At 47.0% G+C, this 23,218-nt stretch overlaps 1 protein-coding gene across 15 annotated transcripts in view; it reads right to left on the bottom strand.

Annotated features, from left to right (window-relative positions):
• The window catches only part of LOC118373071 (transcription factor SOX-6-like), a 227,102-nt gene that overhangs the window by 141,429 nt on the left and 62,455 nt on the right, over positions 1-23,218 (bottom strand). For 6 of the 15 annotated variants that reach the window (XM_052462572.1, XM_052462570.1, XM_052462575.1 and 3 more), the window contains one exon: positions 3,371-3,611. In XM_052462572.1, the coding sequence (XP_052318532.1) occupies positions 3,371-3,611 (241 nt within the window). Of the gene's footprint in view, positions 1-3,370; positions 3,612-10,028; positions 10,321-23,218 lie in introns of those variants that run through there. The other 9 variants (XM_052462564.1, XM_052462568.1, XM_052462573.1 and 6 more) reach the window with 6 other exon arrangements.

Raw genomic sequence — 23,218 nt, 5'->3', positions numbered from 1 at the left:
GAGAGAGAGAGAGAGAGAGAGAGAGAGAACAGAATGTATAGAAACAGCTCCTACCTGACCGACCAGCAGAACCTCCTCCACCTTAACTCCGAGAGAGAGAGAGAGAGAGAGAGAGAGAGAGAGAGAGAGAGAGAGAGGGTTAGAGAGAAAGAGAGAGAGACAGAGAGAGAGAGAGAGAGAGAGACAGAGAGAGAGAGAGAGAGAGAGAGAGAGAGAGAGAGAGAGAGAGAGAGAGAGAGAGAGAGAGAGAGAGAGAGAGAGAGAGAGAGAGAGAGAGAGAACTTGGGTCATGGCTTCTCAGACACAAGACTGTTTTAATTATGGCTTGCAGAGAGTGAAGAGACAACAGGTAATTCTGCTGTCAAGAGTAGAACCCTTTTACCTCTGTGTATTCTAACATCTGCTCTGTGTGACATATATAATACTGCCTGATCTGACATTTAACAACAAAACAACACAATACCTTCAACACACACATAGAGGAGGGAGCCATTCTACTGAAGGACACACAGATAACGGTGAAAGTGAACAACCCAAGAAGAAAGGAACATAAAGAAGGTAGAATGATGAGAAGTGGGTGGGATCTGCTGATATTCCCAAAGAACATGGAGTGATGTACAGTACACTGGGCATTCCTGTTGCAATCTTTTATCCAAGCTTAATATTCTCAGACAGGCAGAGGAGTCAGAGAGGTGGTTCGGTTCAGTACCAGGGCCCGGGGTGGAGCGGCAAGGTCTACACCCAGCACAGGGCGGGCAGGATGGGGGTGATTATGCAGGGGTGGCTGTGGTTGTGCCAGGGCCAGTGGAGGGTGCTTGTGGGGAGTGGAGCGGCGCTGGGTTAATCAGCTGGCGCAGGTTCAGGGCACAGCCCACACAGACGCATGGCACAGCAGTGGAGTCAGGTAATCAGCAAAGGCAACACTTTCAGCCTTCTCGCCGTCTGCCTCTCTCCCCCTCTCTCTCTCTCTCTCTCTCTGTCAATCCCTCCTTCTCCCCTCTCACACTCCCTCTCCCATGTGCCATCTGTACCAAGTCAACTTGAGCTGACGGGATCTCGACACTTCACTTTTCCAATTTCAATGTTTACAATTTAATGGTAAAAATTAATTGTCACGCAGGGCCAAGGCCATGGCAATCCACAGCCAACTGTGATGTGACAATGGTGGGGAAAACAAATGTTGTTAGCTTTGAAGTACATTTGTGTTCGTCTTTTTATAATTAACCTCCAGACTTGTCATGGCCCCATATTCCAGTCCTCCTTCCTTGGCCTCATGTCGCTCCTCAGTACGAAACCACAGCCTGACACCACCATCCATCTGATAGACTCTACTCAGACTAGAGCTTTGATACAACCCTTCAATTCACAAGGCCTCCACCATGTCTTGCTGTATTTTCTGTTCAACGCAGAACAATCAACCAGAACAAGATCATTTTACAGCTGTCTTATAGGAAAGGTTTTTAATGTATAATAAAGGATTTATTGTGACAACAGATGTTATATATATATTGGCTGGTTTTTCTCAAGTTAAAAAGGCAGCAAAAACTTTAGTTTTTCATATCTGGATAAGATAATAATAATTGAAGTAATGATCAACTGAAAAGGATTTAACATTATGCAAACTAAATGCAAGCATTTCCTCCCTCAGATCCAAAATGAATAGAATGAACTTTCATACGGATCCTTTCATTCTATCAAGAGGCTGTCGAGTGATTGCAGTGAGTAACACAAGACAATGCACAAAACATTCTTTCAAATACTATTCTAATTACCTTCATCACTAACGGCCCTGTGATCCAATTAGAGCCTGTCAGAAGAGCGGACCACCTGAGCAATCTCCTGACTGTCATTTACATACTGGACGGCAAGAACAGTGTCTCCAGACCGCCCAGCATCCTTAGAAAACAAGTCGGGACAAAGGGGCTGGGATGGGGCTGGGAGTGGGACGTGGGTGGGCAGGAGGAGTGGGGGGCAGCGACTCTCTCCCAGCAGCCATTGCAGTGTGGAGGGGTGGCCCCTGGAAGGCTACTTCAGAGCCCCTCTGGGTCTCTTTACTGCAGGCCCGTCTGTCACAAACAGCCACCTGCCTCCCCGGCTACAGCCCACAAGTGCCTCTGCTCTTCTCTCCTCCGCACACATCAAAGCAGCTCCACAGATTGTCTGGGGCCTGCTGCAGATGTACACAACAACACATATTGTGGGAGATGTTTCTTTGATGACAAAAATAATGCAGCCTGAAGAAGATGCGTAGCAACATTCCGTTCTGTCTTAATTTATCAGACTGTGGTATTGAATTTTTATTGGGATGCTGTGTAGTGTAATACACATTTTACTGTTGATGTCACTGGGTCTGTTCAGGCTAATAATAACCTGTAGCTGATTATAGTTGGTTTGGTGCTGCCTATCTGAGGGTCCCAGGATCCCTACGGCTTCACAGTATTAGAGACAGTACCCGTGGCTGGGAGGAGGAGGCAGGGGCTGGGCATGTGAAGAGTTCCCTTTTACAAGCACAGAACAATGGGTGGCTGTTGAGCCTGTATCTTGGCCCCAGTGCATCCTGGTCCAGAGAGAGCCTCCAGTGAGGGAGTCAGGCGGCTGGGGGGCTGAGGGGCCCGGGCAGGCCCTCTAGAACAGATACCCTCTCAGAGACTTTGTTCCACTGTCATATTGTCTCCCTATTTATAGTTTCATCAAATCTGCGTGTGACGTTAAAATGCAACTCAATACGTTGTTGTCCTCTTCTTTTAGAGTGGGGAGGATCTCAAGACACTCGTGAGAGCTTAGACTTCAAAGACAAGTGCTTGGCAGAACGCATGGTCTTAAGTCTTCATTGAAATTGTTCCGAGGGCTCTGTTGTGACCGTGTCCTTGTCGGAGAAATTCCTCTCTGCTAGGGCATAGTGACAAGACAGTTTTGTGTGTGTGTGTGTGTGTGTGTGTGTGTGTGTGTGTGTGTGTGTGTGTGTCAGGCTTACTCACACTCAGAGGCTAGACAGTGGTGAAAGTCATTAATGGTGAAGGTCACCAACGGAAAATTCATCTACCTCACCCCTGACAACGTTGGAAAACAGACCGCTGTTGTATAGAGACAATAATACGGTACCCTCTGAAACCTTCTGATGGCTTGCCTGTCACCTACAGTAAATAGTGAATGGTACACTGAGTCATTACAGTAGACACTGAGTATTACAACAGTAAGGCAGCTAGCTATAGACCCTGTATCAGATAGATCCACAAAAAAACTGCTAAGACATATTACTCTTCTTTCTTTGGGATCAATGATTCCTCATTCCTACTTATATTATTTTAGCATTTTTTAGCAGTTGTAATATGTCTACTAGTCAACTGGTCTACAGGGTGGTGTCTCTCACCATGCGCTGCTGGGCTGACACCATGCTGTCCCAGTCACTCTCTGGAGGGACACTGCTGAGGGGCTGCAGTTCGTCCATGGAGCCCTTGCTGTGGAGCAGGCTGTGCAGGGGCAGCTGGGGCGCCCCGTGGGCCTCGGCACTCTCCTCCTTATCCCAGGACAGGTGGTCCTGACTCATGGCTTCCTCCCCATCGGCGACGGAGACAAACGGAGAGGTGGCTTGCTTGGAAGACATTATTCTGCTGTGGAAGAGAGAAAGAGAAAAGGACAACCGGTCAGAAAACTGCAAAGCCTCATAGTTAAACGTCTGACAGTTTTATGACCCCGGGACGACAAAACAGCTGATGTCAAATTGTATTTACGACAGGTATGCTGGATGTTTCACCATCCTCACATCAACCTACACCTGTTGGTGCCCAGAAAAACAATGTTGGACCTGACTCAAAGTTGGAGAAATCCTATCAATGGTCATGTGGCCTGCTGAGGAGGTGTGAGAGCAGGCCATGGGGCTTCTCCTAATCCTTTGTTTAATGTAAATGGTGGAGATGAGGCTGGAGCGGTGCCTGTGTCTGGGCCAGGCCCAACACTCCCTCCCTCCACCCAGCCAATGATTAGGCCGCTAAGAGGGTTACTATCCCACATAACATGCTCTCATTGAAGCTCTAACACAGCCCCACATAGTGTCCCAGTCAAGCCCCAGTCAATAATGACCCGAGATAAAGGTAAACATGACAACACTACTCTCTATCGCTCCAAATTCAGATAATGCCTTAAACCGCTTTTGTTTATGATAAACAATTATAAGGAGATGACGAGTCTCAGTAATGTCCTTGTCCTCTTAATTAGCAGAAGAGCCTTAATTGATTGAATTGAACAGTTGACAGAACGATCCTGCCACCAAACACAACACCAACCCCAAGCTGCTTCCTTTCTACTTCCACTCTCCAAATTAGCAAACGATTCACTTTTCAGTGCTACACTATTTCTCCAGGCCAATAAATCCTACTTAAGCAGCTTGGAAATCAGATCCTGGCAGTGGAAGACAGAATTTACAAATCTGTCACACACTTTCATGAATATTACAGTGAAGAGTGTACTTGACATATCAGGTGCAACGAAAACAAATGCTAACAGTGTTTAATTTTTTTTATGTAGCTTAACATTTCCCCTCATAGAATTTTACAGCTAATTTAGCCTCTTCTTACAATTACAACGCCACCCTCATGCTGTGACCTACAATTACTGAAATGAATACTGTGCCAGAAAATCTAATTATACGATTGGTATTAATAAGATAATAATATGGCATTCCTACTGATCTGAAGTGGGGAAAAGGAGCCAGTCCATATCTACTGGTCATTTTCTTTTCCCCACACCCCTGATCTGCCTCTATCTAAGCTGCTGGGTATTTAACAATGAAAACAGCATGTGAGCCTCAAGTCTAGGTCTCATCTCTGCTGTAGCATCTTCTATGCCAGGGAGAGGCAGGGATGGGCAGGGGAAGACAGGGAGAGACAGGGGGGGAGCTCTGGGTGTGAGAAATCTGTCCCATTCTCATCTCTTCCACAGGGTCACTGTGACAGAGGTTTAGCCACCCAATTATCTAGGCTATGGCTGGAGGAAGGAGACAGGGAGGTTGGTATTCTAGGTCAAGGGCTGTGGTGTGATCGTGTCCTTGTGTTGCCTGCTGGGAGGACCATGAGACAGACAGACAGACAGACTCCACCGTACCTCACCAGACTCTGCCAAATTAATGGCATGGGGTTCACAGAGGGCTCAAAACAAACTTGACACAGGGAGAGATTAACACACAGTTTGGTGTTAGAATAATCTGATCAAGAGTCTATGTGCTTCAGACACTCCCCGTACGTGAGGATTGTGCACATCGCATGCCGCTGTTAGGCCCGACAGCGCTCAGCAGCCTCAGCTCCACTAAAGAATGACTAGTTCACTTGAAGCCGTGCCATCCTTTTACACACAGCACTGAACAGCAGAGCAGACTGGCACTCTCAATGTGCACTGTTAAATACAGTTCATTAACTGAGTTCAGAGCCAGCACATTACTGTATTTCACAAGGCATTACAATAAAGAGTGTTGAAAACACATATACGTATTAGGACATCCAAGTCTAACAGGCTGGCAGGCAAACCCACACACACACACACACACACACACCTAAACACACACACACACACACACACACACACACACACACACACACACACACACACACACACACACACACACACACACACACACACACCTAAACACACACACACACACACCTAAACACACACACCTACACACACACACCCCCCCACACACACACCTAAACACACACACACATACACCCACACACACACAGAGGCACGTAGTTATATATCAGTATTTTTGGTGTTGGTCAGGGTGAAAATGGGAAGATGGCAGCCAATGTTAATCACCCAGGCCCCAGCAGCTGTGTCAACAGGGCCAGTCTGTCAGGTACCGTAGTGCTGGGAGGGAAGGAACCTCACTCTCTCTCAGAACGGCCTGTGATGTCTTCTGTTTTCTCTAGAGAGACCCAGCTCTCAATTTTAATCAGACAATAAATTGTTTCCTGTAATTATATGAGAACTAATTCTCAACTGGCCTACCTGGTTAAATAAAGGTGAAATAAAATAAATACAAATATCAAATAGAAAAAGGTCTTGAAATTGAGTGTTAACTGGAAATCTAAATTCAGAGCAAAGTTCAGAACTTGCATGTTGAGAGTGATGGTGTGCTGTGAGGAAGATGGGGGTGGAGAGAGGTTTGAGAAGGGGGGGGGGGGCTCGAGTTAAGAGATTCCGCCACATTGTTTATTCATGCATCCAAAAAGCCCGGGCCTCCAGCACAACAAGATCCTGTCTTCAATGGAGTGCGAGAGTGAAACAAAGCACTTCTTTTGCATGACACAGTAAATCAAGTGGTATTATTTTACCACTAAAATATTCAGTCTCTCAGGCACTTTTACCCCGGTCTCCATCCATCAGTCAAGCTGCTGAGGCGTGAGAGAGACAGAGTGAACAGGGCTGACTCCATCCTCCTGTAACATGTGTCTACAGCAATCTTGTTAGAAAATGCAACAGATCTGCGGCAGGCTCCGTAACAGTATTTGTCAGTGGGTTAATAATTTATTAGCAGAGCTGGGAGGGCTGCGCTCAGCTAAAGAGAGCACAGAGGCGAGGGTGCCCCACCCCCCAACCTCTCAGAGGCCCTATACAATACCAGCTCTCATTATTGAAGGGGGAGAGAGGGAGGGATATTGCAATAAGTCTCAGAAAATGTCAGAGGGCAACCATATGTACATTATATAGTCCCCAAAGCCTATGCTGGGATATAATGGTACACAACGTGAGCGTTTGATTCCACAATAGTTTGACTGAAACAATCAAACATAAGGTGTTTCATAGAGTAGGAGAGCAGCTGGGGTCCAGGTCCACAGTGGTGATTGTGAAACATTCAATAACAGAGTATCCAAGGCGAGAGGTGAGACACTCATAAAAAGGCTCAACAAAACAATCCGTTTATACATTGTATTCTAACTACACTGCATTCTGCACTGCTGCTATTCCTTTACCCTTATCAATAATGTAATGTGTTTCTCTAGTAATGAAGCCCAATATGTGCCTTTGTGTACATTGAGCAGTGAGAATATGGCAAACTGAAGAAGCCTCTCTGGCGTGAATTCTTGACAAGCCGTCTCCCCTCATGCTTGATTACACAATAACAATGGACAGCTAACAAACCAAACTAATCAATAAGAGCATGACATGTTGCCTGCCTTCTCCCAGACAAAACCCCAGTGACTTTGCAGAGGAAAGAAAGAGGAAACCGTGAAAGAGAGAAAGGGTCTTTAAATAGCTGACAATACTGGCCACATTTAAAGGATTAGGAGTGAAGGTTCATATGGCCTGGAATGCTTTGAGTCTTGAATTGTTGCCACTGATAATGTTTCATCACGCGACAACCTCTGTTTAATTGGTTAGCATTAGAGGACCCTAGGTCTTATGACTGGGCCGTGCGTCTGTGGCTATCGCATTTCCTCCTCTATCGTAACAAGCTCTGACTTTCAGCCCGCTGTCGCTGCTCTTTCACACTGCTGACCTTTTATAGACAATGGTGATAAGTAACTCCACACCAGCCCCCCTTCGCCCATCGCCTGCCTCGCGCCCCACAACCCCCACACCTCTTCCCTCTCCTCCCAGCCTTAATCACAGGTCGCTTCAGCAGAAAAATATTAGCCCCCTTAGCCCCCTTACCCTCAGACACCACCAACCAATTTTCTTTGTGGGGGAATAATGAAATAAGTTGTTAAAACAAGAGGACCATTGTTTGAAGACATAACGATGGGTACGCTGGATATGGCAAGAGGCTGCTGTATGACTGAGCTTCAGGTTTCCATGGGTAACGACGTGCAGGCATACACACACACACACACACACACACACATACACACACACACACACACACACACACACACACACACACACACACACACACACACACACACACACACACACACACACACACACACACACACACACATAAACGCACGCACACACACACACACACACACACACACACACACACACACACACACACACACACACACACACACACACACACACACATGCAGAAAATAAAAGGTATAAATGATAATGATTTGGAGAAATATTCCTTAATGGAATCTTTTGATTTTCTCTAAAGAAAGTAATTTGAAAACAAAGGCATTTCAACAGAAACTGACAATTGGGTGAACATCTTTAGACAACATCGACTGGAACAAAGAGATATAAATATTATATCAAATATTAATATTACATCATACTAACAATGGAAAACTAAAAATGTAAATAAGAGCCATTTGGTGCACCTAATGAAATATCATTGTAGATGTAAATGCATTATACACCATGCTGCTGAAGGCACTGTGAGAACATGGTCAGAGCATCACTGTCTACACAAAGACGATACAGGCTTTACACCAGAGCACAAGTCAGGGCTCACAAACATAGTGGGAGAGAGAAAGAGGTCATATAAGTTCTAGTATTCAATTTAGTTTAAGCAATCTACAATACATAAAAAAACTGATTTGAGGACTGAAGGCCATATTTCCTTACATTTGAAAATATCTTTTGAATTTCCTTTCAAGAGACACTCAATATTGTCTATATTTTACAGATGGATAGAGCCAGGCTCATATGAGCCTGAGACTGGCTGTACAACGTACAAAGGGGGAAAAAATATGTCTTCCTCTAGAGGTCTTTGTAACCTCCTATTCCCCCACTGTTGTCCCAGGTGACATAGCAGGGATCCACAGGGTCTTCACCTGGCATAATAACATGTTGCTCCCTCACAGCTCCCAGCTGGGAAATGACTGACACACTCACTGCCGTTTAGCACAATTAAATGATCGCCTTCCATTGTGACTGTGTTGTAGATGAGCCTGGCACCCCATACATAAACATATAATAATGATTCAGCTTCTACCGGTCTCCTTCCCTCTCTGTGTAAAGCACACACACACACACACACACACACACACACACACACACACACACACACACACACACACACACACACACACACACACACACACACACACACACACACACACACACACACACACACACACACACACACACACACACACACATTCCACAGCAGCTAACACTACCTTTGAGACCCAGTAAATGAAAAATCGATGGTGAGGAACTCCTTACTTCCTACTGTAAATTCTAAAACAGTTACAATATTCACAGTTTATTTATGATAATCAGATTTTTTTACATTATTTAGATTTTATGGATTCTACAAACAAATGGCTCTGCTAGACATCGTAGCTATAATATATATATATATATATATATATATATATATATATATATATATATATATATAGAGAGAGAGAGAGAGAGAGAGAGAGAGAGAGAGAGAGAGAGAGAGAGAGAGAGAGAGAGAGAGAGAGAGAGAGATGATATCTATTTCAGACAATAATATAAAAATGTAATCCAAGGAGAAAAATTCAAGTGGACGAAGTAATTATGTGTAATGATATAAAAATATTGCAAATGGCTGGGGAAATACATACACCCTAACAACGTAGCTGGAGAGAGTTGTTCCTCTATAAATGTTGACCTTCCCCCTTCAAAAAGTCAACTCAATTACACAAGCACTTCATCCCCACTTCACTCACTCTCCTGATGCTTTCTCTATTAGAAACCAACGTTGTTACTCCGTCTAAAACCCACACTCAAAAAGACAGCCACCCAGAGCAAATTAAGCAAGCCTCCTCAAGTGCACACTTTAGATATAGAGCATAGCATCCGTAATTACTTTGCACAGTAAATTATTTGCAATAATATCCTGTTGGAGGAGCCGTCTTCCGTCTCACTTTAAACACTTGTGCAGCTGGATTAGTTCGACAGCCTGGTTGGTGTCCTGCCCCCCCTTACTAGCTGCTAGGCAGAGCCTGACAACAGAGGCTGATGCAGGTGTGAGAGCTCTGAAGTGGCTCTGTCTGTCTGTCTGTCTGTCTGTCTGTCTGTCTGTCTGTCTGTCTGTCTGTCTGTCTGTCTGTCTGTCTGTCTGTCTGTCTGTCTGTCTGTCTAGTGAGGGTCGAGGAGCACACACTTACAAACTGAGCCGCTCATCTCCACCGATGGCCCCCTCCGCCACTGGCCCTCTTCCTCCCGATCCAAGAGAGACAACTTCAGCGCTGGATGGCATAACACCTCCTCAGTTCACCAGGAGCCAGAGGGGTACACACACTCACACTCTCTCCTCTCACACAGATACACACACACTCTGACTCACTCACTCACTCTCTCTCTCACACACACACACTCTCTCGCTCTCTCTCTCTCACACACGCACGCACGCACGCACGCACGCGCACACACACTCGCTCTCGCTCTCGCTCTCTCTCTCTCTCTCTCTCTCTGTCTCTGTCTCTGTCTCTCTCTCTCTCTCTCTCTCTCTCTCTCTCTCTCTCTCTCTCTCTCTCTCTCTCTCTCTCTCTCTCTCTCTCTCTCTCTCTCTCTCTCTCACGCACACACACACACACACACACACACACACACACACACACACACACACACACACACACACACACACACACACTCTCACATGCACAATCACACACGCTGACAGGCCAAGCGTCCAGTGCATTACTTTTCCCATCTGTTCCACAGTACTCTGTCTCAGAAGGCATCCACGAGGAGGAGAAGTAGAGAACAGAAATAGAGGACAGAACTAGAGGACAGAACGAGAGGACAGCCAGGAGCAGTACACATAGGAGCAGCACCCACAATAAAGAACAGCACCAGAACTACTGCACCACCTCAGAACTACCACTCTCTCGTCCAGCCAGCGGTCTGGCGCTAAAGTCAACTTGTTTTTTCCTTCCCTCTCTTTCTCTGTCTCTCTCTCTCTCTTACACTCCCCCGCTCCCTCTCTCTCTCTCTTACACTCCCCCGCTCCCTCTCTCTCTCTCTTACACTCCCCCGCTCCCTCTCTCTCTCTCTTACACTCCCCCGCTCCCTCTCTCTCTTACACTCCCCCGCTCCCTCTCTCTCTCTCTCTTACACTCCCCCGCTCCCTCTCCCTCTCTCTTACACTCCCCCGCTCCCTCTCTCTCTCTTACACTCCCCAGCTCTCTCTCTCTCTCTTACATTCTCCTGCTCCCTCTCTCTCTCTTACATTCTCCTGCTCTCTCTCTCTCTATCTTACACTCCCCTGCTCCCTCTCTCTCTTACACTCCCCCGCTCCCTCTCTCTCTCTCTTACACTCCCCCACTCCCTCTCTCTTACACTCCCCCACTCCCTCTCTCTTACACTCCCCCGCTCCCTCTCTCTCTCTTACACTCCCCCGCTCCCTCTCTCTTACACTCCCCTGCTCCCTCTCTCTCTCTCTCTCTTACACTCCCCCGCTCCCTCTCTCTTACACTCCCCCGCTCCCTCTCTCTCTCTTACACTCCCCTGCTCCCTCTCTCTCTCTCTCTTACACTCCCCTGCTCCCTCTCTCTTACACTCCCCCGTTTTCTCTCTCTTACACTCCCCCGCTCCCTCTCTCTCTCTCTTACACTCCCCTGCTCTCTCTCTCTCTCTTACACTCCCCCGCTCCCTCTCTCTCTCTTACACTCCCCCGCTCCCTCTCTCTCTCTCTTACACTCCCCCGCTCCCTCTCTCTCTCTTACACTCCCCCGCTCCCTCTCTCTCTCTCTTACACTCCCCTGCTCCCTCTCTCTTACACTCCCCCGCTTTCTCTCTCTTACACTCCCCCGCTCCCTCTCTCTCTCTCTTACACTCCCCTGCTCTCTCTCTCTCTCTTACACTCCCCTGCTCTCTCTCTCTCTCTTACACTCCCCCGCTCCCTCTCTCTCTCTTACACTCCCCCGCTCCCTCTCTCTCTCTCTTACACTCCCCCGCTCCCTCTCTCTCTCACACTACCCCGCTCCCGCTCCCTCTCTCTCTCTCTGAACATGTAGAGGTCTGGGCCTTCTGGGTGATGCAGTTCCTAAAGTGCCTTCTGTCACTGCCACTGCAGTTAAGCAAACTTTACAGCCAGTCAAGCCATCAACCAACACAGGCTATTCGCTGAGCAACAGTGGAGCTTTGTGGCTCCCCTCCCAGTTGACAGTAAGTTATGAGCCCTTTGTGAGCGCAGGGGAAGGAAAACAGAGATCGGAATTTGGCAGGAACATAATAATACAGAATTCTCCTGTCTGTGGAACCTGAAGTTTTCATGGAAACAATCAAGCATTGTTGGAGTAAAGAAAAGCGACTGACAGATGAAATATAGTGGGGGGCCCTTTTAGGAAAACAGTCAACAAAGCGCCATTCAGGCCAGGTCCTTTCTGTCATTTATAAAGATAACTTCTATGCACTTGAGAGTTTAGAGCAAAGAGTTCAGATTGAACAAACCAAGTGTAACATCTCCCACAGTCCACAGTGCACAGAGCTGTGGAGAGGACTGGGGGTGCCAAACAAGTAGGCTGGGGGGCTGCCAGGCATCACAAGGTTCCTAGAGATACACAATGAGTATATAGGGGACAGAAAGGGAGGAGAGAAGAGAAGGGGGAGAGGAGAGAAAAGGGGCCCCTGAAAAAAACGCAGAGAGCCGCCCCAAAAGAGCAGGAACAATGGCTAATTATGAAGGAGTCATTTTGCAGGGGGACAGAAAAAGAGAGGGACAGTAGAGACACAGAATGGATTATGAAAGGAGGGGGGTATTCTTCTGCATGGCAGGGGAACTGTGGGCCTCAGTCTTTGGCCTGCTCCTTATGAGGTCATCACTGGCAGCCATTGCCCAGAAAAGTTTGGTTGGTACAACTGCCGTTTGGACATCTGGAATGTCGGCACACAGTGGCCTGCTTTCTCCACAACTATCCTGATTCTTTTCTTTTCCAAAAATAGGACGCTTCGCCAGCGCTGGTCACTCAATTTGGAAAATGTACAGCGTCTAATGAAAAGAATAGCAGTTTTGTTCTCTTTCATTCTCATCTCATAAATGGGAATGAGGAAATTACCTACAACGCTGCTTTGATTAAGCGGCTCTATTCTAGGGATTGGCTGGACAACAGCTCATTAGTTACAGTTAGTCCCACCCTAATTCTTTGGGGATTTGTTTTTCTTTCTCTTTCTTTCTCTGTTTTTCTCTCACTCACTCATGAATTGAAAGAATTCATTGGGCGCGCAAACAAGGCACACAAATGTGTCCACCTTTGTCACTCTGGACGTTTTTCTCTATCTTAGTGCCTTGTATGTTCTCTGAAGGACGGAGGGAGGTTGAGAAACTGATGCCTGGGATAAAGGGAGGGAGCTACGTAGGAAGGGAAAGGGCCATATTCTGAGAGTTGCAACGTTTCGTGTGACACGTCAATCGGAAAATCCAAACAGGGGTAGTTCATTTGCTCCACGCAGATGAGACCATGTAGAAGGAACTGATGAATAGAGGTCAGGCAGGCCACACCTCACAGACATTGATTGCCGATTTCAACCACTGAAACCAATTCATTTGCCCTTGTTGAATAGAAAGCATGGTCAACAGTGTGTAACGCTGTGACAGGTCGGACGGGAGGGCCGAATAAAAGTGAGCGGCTAAACGAATGCTTGGCAGCCGGCTCTGTTTGGAGGTGGTTCAGAGTTATCCTGCTGACTGACAGCCCATACAGAGAAATAGAGGCTGCAAGGAGAAACGAGATCCGAGGAGCCAAACCAGAACCACCTGCCATTGATCTGAGTAATTGCCCCAAAATTTGGTTCACAGAAGACATGTACAGCCCCTGTTTTAGCAATGCTTCACTCACAGAGCGGCACGGAGAAAACCACTATAACTGAATGGGAAACACAGTGTAATAAAATCAGGGAGCTGACAGACATGGTTGAAGAGAAATGTGCAGTATATGCAGTCTGAGAGAACAGGCTCTGTACAGGATTAGCCGTTGACTGATACAGAAAATGTCTCACCAGTGGGCTGTTAACCATGTGTCTGACCACTGATACTTCGCTCAAACTCACACTGCATTCATCTATTTGTCAAGATGCCAGATAAAAAGACATGGTAGGCCTCTGTCGAAATATAAATATCACCGCAAATGATAAACTCACTGCAATCTATTACCTACAAAAACATCAAATAAGACTCCTTTCTGCCTGGTCAGCAGTGAGCAGGTTTTGATGTGGAAATGGGGCCATTATTTCTCCTCTCACTATCTCCATCACAGCCCCAGGCCTCTGGTAGTTTCTGGTAGTCAGAGGCAGTCATGTTGACTAACACCTCGGTGGGAGAGGTTTCTCTTCTTTCCTGGCAGACGCAGACCACGCATGCATCATGACAGGCATTCAGAATGAAATCATGAACTAAATTGCTTTCTTAAAAAACCACAAGTGTGAGCCAGGGGTTTGTGTCTGTGCCTGGCCGGTGGCCACGTCCCTCTGGTTCCCAGGCAGCCTCTGCCCGGCTCTGTTGTGGTTCCCTGCTACCACATTCATTACGCTCAGCGCAGCCCGGCTCAGCCTCAGACTCGCTACACTGTGGTGGGGCTCACTCACTGGACCCGTAGGAAATCATCTGGTCATCTCAAACTACTCCTCCATTTCAGACGGCCGCTCCACACAAAGAGGCCCTTTGTCCCAGGACGTTCACGACCACCCTTTAGATCTCAATCAGTGAATCAATCAAAAACATAGAAACAAATCTGATTTTATAGCTGGGGTTTTAAAGTCTGAAAGACTGACTCAACATTTCACAAATTTACACTGCTTTATTACCAAACAACAATCCCTACTGTGACTGACATCCCATAATGACACAAAGTTGGAGTTCCTAACAACATTTCAAACATTTTTTGGAACATCACTAAAATAGCATTCTGGTGTGTCTAGCTGTGCCATGGAGGTTAACAGGGAAATGTAGTAGTCTGCATGTAGGCTATATCTCTTACAAACAAATGTTTAAAAGACTTGCTACTGAAAACGGAAAGCTGGGGGACAAAATCAACTGAAAAGTCAATATCCTAAAACACACAGAGAGAGAGGGACATAGTAAAAGTATATTATGCAACAAACAAAAACAGAAGACAGGGCCGTGGTCTTTGGAAATACTGTCTCTATCTGACTCAAATAGACTAAAATAAGCAGCAAACAGAAAAAGGCAAATATCTGGTGAAGGCCGGACAAATAGTGGATAGTGATTGTAGCTGAGCTGTAAGAGAGGATAACAAGACTCCAGTCCCCCACCTCCCCCCGCCCTCGCCCTCTGCTCCCGCCCTCCGCCGCTGCCCTCCGCCCCGGCCCTCCGCCCCTGCCCTCCACCCCTGTCCTCCGCCCTCCGCCCCGGCCCTCCGCTCCTGTCCTCCGCCCCCGCCCTGATTAGTGGCCCACTCCGCCCCGGCCCTCCACCCCTGCCCTCCGCCCCTGTCCTCCGCCCTCCACCCCCCCCGCCCCTGTCCTCTGCCCTCCGCCCCCGTCCACCACCCTCCGCACCGGCCCTCCGCCCCTGCCCTCTGCCCCTGTCCTCCGCCCCCGCCCTCCGCCGCCGCCCTCCGCCCCGGCCATCCGCCCCGGCCCTCCACCCCTGCCCTCCGCCCCTGTCCTCCGCCCCCGCCCTCTGCCCCCGCCCTCCGCCCCGGCCCTCCGCCCCGGCCCTCCACCCCTGTCCTCCGCCCTCGCCCTCCGCCCCAGCCCTCTGCCCCCGCCCTCCGTCCATCCGCCCCGGCCCTCCGCCCCCCGCCCTCCGCCCCAGGCCTCTGCCCCCGCCCTCCGTCCCTCCGCCCCCGGCCCTCTATCTGTCCTTCTCTCACTAGGCTCAAGGTAGCAGATGTGTCTTTCACAGCCTGTGGCGTGTGCAACCAATCTGCAAACAATAGCTGGGACTTGATAAAGGTCGACTGTCTGTCGCAACACACTGGTTAGGAGAGAGGTGAAAACGCAGAGTCCACACCATGCTGCAAACCCACACCCTACAGCGGTTTCTCTTCTGACATGTCACTCTAGCCTAGCTATAGGTGTGATTGTGAAAGTGTGTGTATGAGAGTTAGTGGGCCACTACCATGCTATTTAAGCCCGTCAGTAAGCCCATTACACCATTATAAGTCTGCCCGGCCATTGAGATAACAGTTGGTGTAAACATGTACAACCCTATTAACCTAATAATAAACATGGAGCCGGCTACAGTGACCACAGGTCCGTGTGTGAAAGCCGTCTCTGAGTCTTAAATACCACAGTCAGCCATGACAGAGAAACAGATACAGACACAGCCATGACCTCTGACACCACACCTCTCTCTTTGTCTGTACTGTAGACAGGACCACAAGTTCAATCTGAGTTCATTATGGACTCTCTCTTGGTCAATGCCTGGAGTCAATGCAGTAATAGACATTAGAATGGCATTTTTCGTTATCTATTCCAGTAGACATCGACAGTATTAGGAGAACGCTGAAGTGACTGATGTTCAGAGAGAGAAAGTACATCTCAGTTGATCTCTACACTGTAAATACGCTGCATTATTAATTGCATGACACACTGGTTCAATATGGATTGGATTTCACAATGCCAAAGTAAAAGCCACTGTGTGTGTGTGTGTGTGTGTGTGTGTGTGTGTGTGTGTGTGTGTGTGTGTGTGTGTGTGTGTGTGTGTGTGTGTGTGTGTGTGTGTGTGTGTGTGTGTGTGTGTGTGTGTGTGTGCGTACAGTGTGTGTGTGTGTGTGTGCGTACAGTGTGTGTGCGTACAGTGTGTGTGATCAGTGTGTGTGTACAGTGTGTGTGTGGGTGTGTATGTACAGTGTGAGAGTACACCGAGTTTCTCCCAGGTTTATGACAGTAGTAATGAGCAAGCCTGCAGGCCACAAACAGACAAATGAGGAGGACTGGAATACATTATTAGAGCTCATCAATTATCTTTATACCAGAGCTGGAGTGATGGCTTAGTTTGTGTCGTCTCTTCTTAAAAACAATATAGAAATATTATGAGTAAATGTGAAAATATTTTTTGAAGACAACAGATTTATTTACATAAAAAGGATAGATTATATTATTTTGAAATGACTGGGTCGTTCCACAGATTATACAAAATGTAAAAAATGTCCTGTGATTAGGAAATGTGTCTTATCACAAAATTAGACATTTAGATATCTAATATGTAAAACCATTAACAACTATTCAGTTAGCATTGACCAACTATTCAGTTGTCTGTTCTCAGGCTGAACAAAGCCATGAAAATGACCTCTCCAGGTACTGTACTATACGGACTCGCAATATTCAGGATTGTGCAGCCATTTTAAAACAATAAAAAACACATTGCATTGAGCGATATGAAAGCATAATGTCCTACGGGTGTCAGTCAGCTCAACAGTGAGTGCAGCGGAGAGACCATGTCAGGGTAAATATTTAACAGGAAGACATTTAAACCAATAGAACTGCAGGAGAGTGAGGAGCCAACGCATGTCAGGAGACATAGGCTGTCCTAAACTTTGTACAGACACAATGAATAGGAGAGGAAGCACTGATATGTCCACTGCATTCGTCTATTATAAATGCACGTTGCCTTCACACTGTGTAGTTAAATATATACAGTTGAAGTCGAAAGTTTACATACACTTAGGTTGGAGTCACTAAAACCACTAAAACATTATTGTTAACAAACTATAGTTTTGGCAAGTCGGTTAGGACATCTTGCATGACACAAGTCATTTTTCCAACAATTGTTTACAGACAGATTATTTCACAATTCCAGTGGGTCAGAAGTTTTCATAAACTAAGTTGACTGTGCCTTTAAACAGCTTGGGAAATTCCAGAAAATTATGTCATTGCTTTAGAAGCTTCTGGTAGGCTAATTGACATCATTTGAGTCAATTGGAGGTGCACCTGTGGATGTATTTCAAGGCCATACCTTCAAACTCGGTGCGTCTTTGCTTGACATCATGGGAAAATCAAAAGAAATCAGCCAAGACCTCAGAAAAGAAATTGTAGAACTCCACAAGTCTGTTTCATCATTGGGAGAAATGTCCAAATGCCTGAAGGCATCATGTTCATCTGTACAAACAGTAGTACCAAGTATAAACACCATGGGACCACGCAACCGTCATACCGCTCAGGAAGGAGATGCGTTCTGTCTCCTAGAGATGGACGTACTTTGGTGTGAAAGCTGCAAATCAATCCCAGAACAACAGCAAAGGACCTTGTGAAGATGCTGGAGGAAACAAGTACAAAAGTATCTATATCCACAGTAAAACAAGTCCTATATCGACATAACCTGAAAGGCCACTCAGCAAGGAAGAAGCCACTGCTCCAAAGCCGCCATAAAAAAGCCAGACTACGGTTTGCAACTGCACATGGGGACATAGATGGTACTTTTTGGAGAAATGTCCTCTGGTCTGATGAAACAAAAATAGAACTGTTTGGCAATAATGACCATCATTATGTTAGGAGGAAAAGGGGGGATGCTTGCAAGCCGAAGAACACCATCGCCACGGGGTGCTTTGCTGCAGGTGGGACTGGTGCACTTATGTGGAAATATTGAAGCAACATCCCAAGACATCAGTCAGGAAGTTAAAGCTTGGTCGCAAATGGGTCTTCCAAATCGACAATGACCCCAAGCATAATTCCGAAGTTATGGCAAAATGGCTTAAGGACAACAAAGTTCAGGTATTAGAGTGGCCATCACAAAGCCCTGAACTCAATCCTATAGAAAATGTGTGGGCAGAACTGAAAAGGCGTGTGCGAGCAAGGAGGTCTACAAACCTGACTCAGTTACACCAGCTCTGTCAGGAGGAATGGGTCAAAATTCACCCAACTTATTGTGGGAAGCTTGTGGAAGGCTACCCGAAACGTTTGACCCAAGATAAACAATTTAAAGGCAATGCTACCAAATACTAATTGAGTGTATGTAAACTTCTGACCCACTGGGAATGTTAGTTAAAGAAATAAAAGCTAAAATAAATCATTCTCTCTACTATTATTCTGACATTTCACATTCTTAAAATAAAGTGGTGATCCTAAGACATGGAATTTTTACTTGGGTTAAATGTCAGGAATTGTGGAAAAACTGAGTTTAAATGTATTTGGCTAAGGTGTATGTAAACTTCCGACTTCAACTGTATATGGTACTGTAACTATGTATCTGAATGTGTAGAAATGCTGCGTATGAGGAGTGTATGTGTGACTGCGTGTGTGCGTGTGTGTGCGGTGCACGAGGATGTGTGTCTTTATCTTTGTTCTGTGGAAGGGCCTTCCCGGGCTCCTGCAGTGTAATGTACAAATCCCTGTAAGACATCAGTCAGCCAGTCAGCCAGCCAGCCAGCCAGTCAGTCTAAGAACAGGCCAGCCGGCTATAAATGGCAGGTACAGCTCACAAGCTAAAAATAAAGGGGGTCTGTGTTTTTTAGGAATGGTGTTCCTGAATTAAACACAACAGGTGCCAAACACTAAATCACAACGGCTTTGCCTCAGGCTTAATGTGAAAAACAAATGAACGTCAAAGCAAGGAGAGAGTTAGCTAACTCCTGAATAATGAATAAGAGTAAGACCGACTCATGTTTGGCCCATCACTTAACTAGACTCGGCACGTAACAGAGTGTCTCGCTAGATCTGTTTGTCTCTTTCTGTCTCTGACTACCTGTGTAATGCGTATCATGAAATGAACCACAGTACAGAATTGAACATCTAAGAATGTCAGGAGAAGATTAAATTCTGGGACAGGGGGAGAGATCATGTGCTATGGCTTAGAGGCCCATCTGTACCTCTGTCAACAACTCCACACAGCAGAGGGTCTGGAGATGAGACATCTCTAAAAGCTTTCTCTGAATCTGTCAAAATGTTCCACTTCCCCTTTCCGATGTGGCAGTCAGTCAGTCCCTGTGAAGTAGCTGTCTCTCCTCTCTTCCACTCAGAGCCACTCGGTGATTGCATCATGGCAGGGCAGGGCGTGAGACCATGGCAGTCACAAACAGTAAGACCGTGGGCCTGCCAGTCTGGGGGAAAATACCTCATGTTGAATGATTCATAAACACCCTGCCTGTTTGTGTCTGTGTGTTGACGTGGCTGGCCAGTAGATAGAGCTCCATGCTGTGGGAGAGTGGGATCCCTGGCTGTGTGTGTCTGTGTGTTGACGTGGCTGGCCAGTAGATAGAGCTCCATGCTGTGGGAGAGTGGGATCCCTGGCTGTGTGTGTCTGTGTGTTGACGTGGCTGGCCAGTAGATAGAGCTCCATGCTGTGGGAGAGTGGGAGCCCTGGCTGTGTGTGTCTGTGTGTTGACGTGGCTGGCCAGTAGATAGAGCTCCATGCTGTGGGAGAGTGGGAGCCCTGGCTGTGTGTGTCTGTGTGTTGACGTGGCTGGCCAGTAGATAGAGCTCCATGCTGTGGGAGAGTGGGAGCCCTGGCTGTGTGTGTCTGTGTGTTGACGTGGCTGGCCAGTAGATAGAGCTCCATGCTGTGGGAGAGTGGGAGCCCTGGCTGTGTGTGTCTGTGTGTTGACGTGGCTGGCCAGTAGATAGAGCTCCATGCTGTGGGAGAGTGGGAGCCCTGGCTGTGTGTGTCTGTGTGTTGACGTGGCTGGCCAGTAGATAGAGCTCCATGCTGTGGGAGAGTGGGAGCCCTGGCTGTGTGTGTCTGTGTGTCTGTGTGTTGACGTGGCTGGCCAGTAGATAGAGCTCCATACTGTGGGTGAGTGGGAGCCCTGGCTGTGTGTGTCTGTGTGTTGACGTGGCTGGCCAGTAGATAGAGCTCCATGCTGTGGGAGAGTGGGAGCCCTGGCTGTGTGTGTCTGTGTGTTGACGTGGCTGGCCAGTAGATAGAGCTCCATGCTGTGGGAGAGTGGGAGCCCTGGCTGTGTGTGTCTGTGTGTTGACGTGGCTGGCCAGTAGATAGAGCTCCATGCTGTGGGAGAGTGGGATCCCTGGCTGTGTGTGTCTGTGTGTTGACGTGGCTGGCCAGTAGATAGAGCTCCATGCTGTGGGAGAGTGGGAGCCCTGGCTGTGTGTGTCTGTGTGTTGACGTGGCTGGCCAGTAGATAGAGCTCCATGCTGTGGGAGAGTGGGAGCCCTGGCTGTGTGTGTCTGTGTGTTGACGTGGCTGGCCAGTAGATAGAGCTCCATGCTGTGGGAGAGTGGGAGCCCTGGCTGTGTGTGTCTGTGTGTTGACGTGGCTGGCCAGTAGATAGAGCTCCATGCTGTGGCTGTGCTGTGTCCACTGCCTCCACAGTGAAGTGCAGCAGTCTAGCTCTGGCTGGTTACAACTGGGACCAACAGCTACAGCCTCTCTGGCATCAGGCCAGTGCGCACGGACGCACGCAAACACCCACACACACCCACACACACACACACCCACACACACACACACACACACACACACACACACACACACACACACACACACACACACACACACACACACACACACACACACACACACACACACACACACACACACACACACACACACACACACACACAAAAACACACACACACAGAGGGAGAAACAAGGCATATCATAATATGCCTGTGTGTTTTTTAATGGAGTTCGCCCCTTACTAACGGCTATTATCCCTGACTAATGGCATACACTGGGCCTCTCTCATTACTGAAGTGGCTCTTTACCGGGGACCCTTGTTTCATACAGTTAGAGTTAATGCATTATGAACAGCCCACCAAGAGTAAGCAGCGATCTGCATATTCAATAACTTCCGTAATTATATGCACCATTCATCAGATGGGATCTGATTGCAGGGGAAGAGGGGAAAAGAGAGGAGCAGAGAGGTCTGATTCCTGGAGGACAGAAGTCTAATCACAAAACTAACATGATAATTGAAATCTAAATTGAAAGGCTTGGCTCACACAGAGAGTATTTCAGGAGTAGATTGTGGAGAAATTGGTGGCTGGAGAGATGAGGGAAAGAAAGAAAGAGAGGGAGAGATAAAGAGAGGGAGAGATAAAGAGAGGGAGAGATAAAGAGAAGGTGAGATAAAGAGAAGGAGAGATAAAGAGAGGGAGAGAGAGAGAAACAGAAAGAGATACGGGGAAAGAGGCCAGATTAATGGAGACTGTAAAACTGCCACACTGTCAATGTGTTCAGGGTAGTGGTATTGCTTACTTATGGGTATAGGGGGCAGTGTACTAGCAGCAGTGTCCATAGCACAACTACAGTAAGAGAATCATGTCTCTCCTCAGCAGGGCCAAGACTGTTTCTGGAGAATGTACGTCAGCACGAACGCGCCACAATATTCCAAGTTGTCACTGTTGGCCTTTTCTGCCTGAATGGCCCTGTTTCTCTGAATGTAGTTTCCTGTTTTAAGAGGTAAATGTGAGGTACCTAACTTCTCGATTCTGCTTGCATAACGTGCCCATTGTTTGATGTGAGAGGAGACATTTTCTACATTGCATGGGATGTAAAGGACCTCAATTCACCTCCAAAGTCCATAATCACATCAGCTATTTATATAAGCTTTTTAAGGAGACACTAAGCATCAAATCAAAGCAGATATGGAGAAATTCAACAGTTAAATGCATGTTTTTTTGGTGAAAAATATCCATAATTCTAAGTGAGAAAAGCGCAGCTCATCCATTGAGCGACACCTGTGTTTGAAGTTTTGTAAAGAGGCCATCCTTGTGTTCCACTGACTGAGGACACACAGTTTTTCACATTCTGTCCAATTAAAGATAATCTTATCAACAATCTCATTTCAGATACTTGCGATCAGGAATGAGTCTGTGATGAGACTTGACTGGGCCATTGGAAAACAGCTTTCCTTAAAGGACTCTGTGGACAGTTTGGCATTGTGTGGTAAGAAAAGCCTAAAGGGAGAAATGAACCCATCTACCCCAGCCAGTCCTCTGTCCCTCCCGTCCTCCTCTCTCCTTCCTTGCTCTGCTATTTCTCCAGACTCTGGATTCATATTCCGCCCTCAATAACAGTTAATTAGTAATGCCAAATTCATTAACCCGTACTGCTGTATCAGTGGCCTGGGCCATAAATTAGCTTAATGTGGGCAGACATATTGCAGCGGTAATAAGGGACATAAAACGTAAAGAGAAACACATAGGCCCGTAGATCATAGACGGTTATAACTCTGCAGTGGTTTAGGAGGACCCACTCTGGTCCAGACAGAGTATTCAGCTATCACATCAGCTCTTTGTGCTTTCTCTCTCCTCACAGGAACTTTTATACGACGATTCAAATAAAAGGGCGACACACACTATATCAACCGTGTGTTTTCATTACTACCGTAACTCCTCAGGTTTTGGCAATTGAGTTATTGCGTTGGTTTGCTTTTATCATTTGCCGTATATAATTATGTGTAAGACTGTGTTAAGATATCATGTGTACCTGTTA

The sequence above is a fragment of the Oncorhynchus keta genome, chromosome 14 (assembly GCF_023373465.1).
Source record: "Oncorhynchus keta strain PuntledgeMale-10-30-2019 chromosome 14, Oket_V2, whole genome shotgun sequence".
Taxonomy (NCBI): domain Eukaryota; kingdom Metazoa; phylum Chordata; class Actinopteri; order Salmoniformes; family Salmonidae; genus Oncorhynchus; species Oncorhynchus keta.
The sequence above is the reverse complement of the archived record's forward strand: the minus strand, read 5'-3'. Positions and strand labels throughout refer to the sequence as shown.